This window comes from Coloeus monedula (genome assembly GCF_965178545.1).
Source record: "Coloeus monedula genome assembly, chromosome: 1".
In the NCBI taxonomy this organism is placed as follows: domain Eukaryota; kingdom Metazoa; phylum Chordata; class Aves; order Passeriformes; family Corvidae; genus Coloeus; species Coloeus monedula.
Window position 1 is genome coordinate 63,874,119 of NC_138781.1, and position 5,243 is coordinate 63,879,361.

A 5,243-nucleotide genomic window follows, 5' to 3' on the forward strand; every position below is an offset into this window, starting at 1 on the left:
CCACATGCCTAACCTTAAGAATGTAAATACTTTCATTTAAATCAATGTGAAAAAATAATTTGGTTAAGTTAGACATGCTTTGATAATTGAGGGTATTGGAAAAAAAGACAAAACAAAACCATGGGTTTAAATGTATAGATTATGTCATTTGGAATGAACGGATGCGAGTTGTCAATTGTTTTCCTTTTCTTTTTTTTTTTTTTCCTAATTTTAGAATTTGAACTGCTCCTGATAAATTTGTTCCCAAATGTTATCATTCAGTGTATCATGAATATTAGGCAAATGTTTAAACAACCTGGAAAGGAGGCTTTTTCAGTAGACAGTACATGATAAGTGTTCAGAAAGCAGTCAATTTCAAACAGTAGTCATTCCAAAGTCTGTTTTCTCCCCTCCAAAATATTTTTTTTGTCTTTTTTTGTTCTACTGCCTTGGGATAAATGCTCTTAAAATTTATTTTCATTGGAAAACAGATTTTAATAATTCTATCCCTTTGCACTGCTACTATAAATTAGAAAAGCATTTGAATATACGGTGTCGACCTTATTCCGATTTTCAGAAGCAACAATTAGAAGTCATTGACACCAATCTACCACAAGTGACCTTAGTCTCATATCTTATTCTGTTATTAATCAAGGAACGCAATTCAGAAATAATATTACATCCTGCATTTTATTCAATTCCATATGACAAAAATAGTAACCTAGACTAAGACATCCATTTCAATCAGTAGATGTGTCAAGCCAACAAGATTTAATAATAAAAAATATTGGATCTAGGTAACAATTCCCAGCTGTTTCAGGGAGGCTCCTAGCCCTACATGGTATCACAGTATAAAAATAGTGTCTCTCTTCACCATGCAGAGAGGAATGGCCTAACCCTGAATACAAAATGGGGTCAATCTTACTGTACCATCGTCAACCATCTTATTTACAACACTTTACATATTTTTTCTCTTTTTCCTTTTTCCTTTTTTCTTCTTTTTCTTTCTTTTTTTTTTGTTTGTTTTTTATTGTTTGTTTGTTTTTTAAGTTATACACATCCTTTAGGGAATAGAGATAACACTACATGGTACCAAATACTAACAAAAAAAAAGTCACACCAAAAATTACACAGATAAATAAAAACATTCAATTGCTGAAATACAGCAACATTAAGCCACCTCAGTTTTCTTTTTTTAACACTTGGAAACACCCCTAACCACCCACACACTGTGGCAAAAAAATTGTGTTATATTGTAGAGGTGTTACAGATATATAATTTTGCTCAGATATAGATATATATTTATATCTATATATCTCTATCTCATCATTGTAGAAAATGGAGCTGTAGAGTTCATTGTTCATTTCCAATAGAAACAAACAGCTAATAAGTCTTTGAACTTCTTTTCACTCCATTATATGATGGCAGAAATAGTCCATCCTCTTACAGTAATGGTTTCTGTTGTATAAGAAAGATTGTCCTATTTTTCAGTCTCAACTGAGAAGACCTCACTGTCTGATTCATTCTTCAGGGGCATAAAACTCCTTGCGCTGTTACCCAGCTACCCATAATGTCCCTCAAGCAATTCTGCTGGACGGAAGTTCAGAGTGTCAACTCCACCATGTTGTAATGCACAAAAATGAGGTAGTACACAAAACATTTACTGTTCAAGTTTTGATTAAGCCCCAGTCTCCTCAGCATCCCCAGCCTAACTTATGAGTGGAACCATTCCCTTTGTTTACTCAGTGTAATTCCAACAATGCAATCACCATAAAATTATATTTGATTAATCAGAGTACATTGTGCTTTGGAGCAATCTGAAAAGATAATCAGAGTTGGAAATAAATACAGAACATTTGTGTGTTACTACTGCTCACGCTGCTCAAAAGTTCTTTTTTTGTTCCCACTATTATTAGGCAGCCAGCATCTTTCTCATGGTTATGTGTGAAAGAGACAGAACAGATTACAGGAAAATTAAACCTACATAATGTACTTCTTCCTCTATCCTAGACTTGTATTAATATCACACTCCTAAGATAAATGTATCAGAATTCTGTCGGGGGTGGTCACACTTTTGAGTGGGTTTAGTAGAAAAGTTAAATGAATCATTTCCATTTAAGAAATGGCAGTCCCCATATTTCTTAAGGATCTGACAGTTCTCTGCAATTTTCTGCTTAGTTGATAGAGATCTCTCATTGTTTGACCTTAAAACAAGAAACTGCATCAGGGTCCTCCTCCTTACTCCTTAAGTCAAAGTACTATTTATAAAATAGTTTACATCTTTGTTCAGTTTCAAATTATAGACAAACCTCCCTAATACAAAATACTAAAAGTGCAGTAGTATAAATTAAGAGTTTGCAACCACATTATACAAACATTACCTTTTTATTGTACAACTTTGATAACACGGAGTATTTACTCACAACTGTTTATAATGTTGTGAATAATTTATGGTGCTAAGGTTTGTCTGTAACTTGTTTTCCAATCATTGAGCTAAAATCCACACTACATTTTTTTTTCATTTAATAGAACAACTGTCCACATAGCAGCTACAAATATTTAAATAAAAAAGGTTTGTTACTGACAGGTACTTGCACATGAAAAGCATGCTATCTTTCCCAATAAAACTTCACAATTTTGCCTGCATTGAAAGAAACCACTTACTCATAGTAAAACAAAACTTGCTTAACAAAAAAAAAAAAAAAAAAAAAGGAAAAAGAAAAAAGAAAAATCACATAGCCAGATGTATTTTGCAGTACAAAAGCTTCATTTAAGTTTGGGGCTAGTATATTGTCTGTTACCCGCATAATCTTAACATTATAAATACTACAGACAAGGATACTGTAATAATACACAGCATTGGGGTACTAAATCACTTATTTAAGATTAAGATTCCTAAAAACATAGTCCAAGTTGCTAACTAATTTGAACAAAACCAGCAAATAAGTGTGACAGAATGCCATAATGAAGCCCCCCTTTCTCAGGTGATAGTAAGTTTTGTAAGAAGCAAAGTGAATGTAGACTAGCCTCTTTCTGTTTCTAATGAAGTTATCCCATGACTGGTTTGTTTGTTTGTTTTCTGTTAAATTAAAAGGTTTCAAAGTTCTCAGTAACAGTCAAACTCACTGTTGAAAGAAGTACCATGCAGATCTTGCAAGACAACTTTTCAGCAGCCACAAAGTTATGTATTTCTGCTATGGGTAAAACTTTAAAGGGAACCTATGCATTTAGGTCAGGAAACTAATGCTTAGCTTCAAAAGCTGTACATGGAACAGGACAAGTTGTGTCGAGTAGAGGTCCAACAGTTATTCGGAATGAATGCTTTTAATTTATGCCAATCTCTTTATTATCCTCAATAAATCTGGTGAATGGACGACTGGCTCCCGTTTCAGAACTTGCTTTGTCCAGACTGACAATGGGAGGGCTGCTGCCTGTGCGAGCTTTGTCCATGCCACCGGTAAGGTTACTTAGAGGCGGGATGGCGCCCCCGCCTAGACTTACTGGGAGCTGAGGAATGCCTCCGTTCTGTATGACAGAAATCTCATTGTTCTTCATAGCAAGTCCGTTAGTGATAGCTGCAGCATATTGGTTCCAAAAACTGGGGTCAACATTCATGGCCCGAGCTGCCAAATCCTTCTGGAACATCTCGGAGAACTTGAGCGCATCGCCACCGAGCAAAGCCATGGGGTTTTCCACAGAGAGGCGTCGGCCACGGCGTGCAGGGGCGTTATTCCACATGTGAGTCCCCATGTGAACCTGCAGAGTGAACAGGACAAGAAGCACCCCCAAGTTAGCACATTCTGCTGAGGTGTCTAGCCTGAAATGCTGTTACTTACAGTAGTGCTCGCTTTTTTTAAAAAAAGCCTTTTAATTCGTATTGAAAAAAAATCAGTTCCAGTTAAGACACAGTTCTAAGGTCCAGTCAGCCCACACAAAGAAAACCCAGTTCCATAGCAGTTTTTCAATGTGCATTTGCTTCTTCTCAGTGAAAACAAACAGCACTGCAAAACTAAAGGGTACATACTCTCTTGGGTTAGGCAATTTCACATGCAAGCTGGAAGTCCTCACATACTGAAGATTACCAAGGGCATTACTCATACTAGGAAATGGGTGTTTTTTTCTGCCCGTTCCCTTTTTTCATCTTGTCTGTTTTCATATTTTATCTCATGTCAGAAGCACTGATTACTCTGCTAAGTTTAGTATTATTAAAAATGACATTTAAAATGTCTTTCCCAGGCTGCGTTCTAATGGCTAACCAGACTGTAGGAATAGGAGCCATCACTCCTGTAGTAACCCACTGTAAATCTGGGAGAAGCAGCTTTCTACTCTGCAATGGCTGCAAAGCGGAATAGAAAATAGAAATTGGGGAGGCACCAAAGGAGCCAAGCAAGCTCTGTGTTTCTGGTTTATAGCAAGGTTATTTTGCATTGATGGTCCATAAGAACTCTCAGAACATGTCCATCAGCTGACTGGGTGTGCCATCACATCTGTCAAGAGAGCTGCAACATGCCTGCACGTATACCTGGAACCAGTTTTAAAGTTCGCATCATTGCACAGCCACTTTCCAGTCCCTATCTTCCACACAGTGGAAGCGTAATGACCGCCACCATACAGCAAACATTTCCTTGAAGCTCGCTTCTCACCTGTCTTTGGGACAAACGCTTAGCACTAAAACCTGCTGAGTTCAAGAGCGGTGCTCTTTAACCCCCCTCCCCAAGCCTTTACAGTTTCATGTGGCCTCTTACCTTAAGATTCCCCTTTGTGGTAAAAGCTCTACCACAGATTGTGCAACCAAACGGTTTTTCACCGGTATGGGTGCGCTCGTGTATCTGCAGTGCACTTGCTGAGGAGAAGGTCTTCCCGCACGACTGACAGTTGTGCTGCTTGGGAGTCCGGCGAGGGGGGGGTGCCAGCATAGGGGTGATCCCCGGACTCATCACTGTCTGTGGTGCAGCAGGAACCTGGATTCCAGCTGGAAGCGAGGGAACCTCACCCAAAGAGATCGGCTTGCTGTGACCATTCACTTCCATTTTGATCATGGTAGGTGCTGTACTGGTGACCAGGCTAGGAGTACTTTGGCTGGGACCTAGAGTAAAGTTGGGTTCAAATAACTGAGAAGGCAGCTCTTTTAATTTGTGCGTCAGTAAGTGCTGTTTTAAATTACCCATAGTGGAACACCCACGACTGCAGACTGTACAAACAAATGGACGTTCTTTAGTATGGCTGCGGTAGTGAATTTCCAATGCACTCTTACAAGCAAAAGG

At 38.3% G+C, this 5,243-nt stretch overlaps 1 protein-coding gene across 2 annotated transcripts in view; it reads right to left on the bottom strand.

Annotated features, from left to right (window-relative positions):
* Window positions 1-3,303: 3,303 nt before the first annotated feature.
* Window positions 3,304-5,243, bottom strand: part of SALL3 (spalt like transcription factor 3) — a gene marked incomplete at both ends in the record, with an annotated part of 19,643 nt that continues 17,703 nt past the window's right edge. The window contains 2 exons of one of the 2 annotated variants that reach the window (XM_082282242.1): window positions 3,304-3,735; window positions 4,725-5,065. In XM_082282242.1, coding sequence (XP_082138368.1) covers window positions 3,304-3,735; window positions 4,725-5,065 — 773 coding nt within the window. Of the gene's footprint in view, window positions 3,736-4,724 lie in introns of both variants that reach the window. The other variant, XM_082282241.1, reaches the window with a different exon arrangement.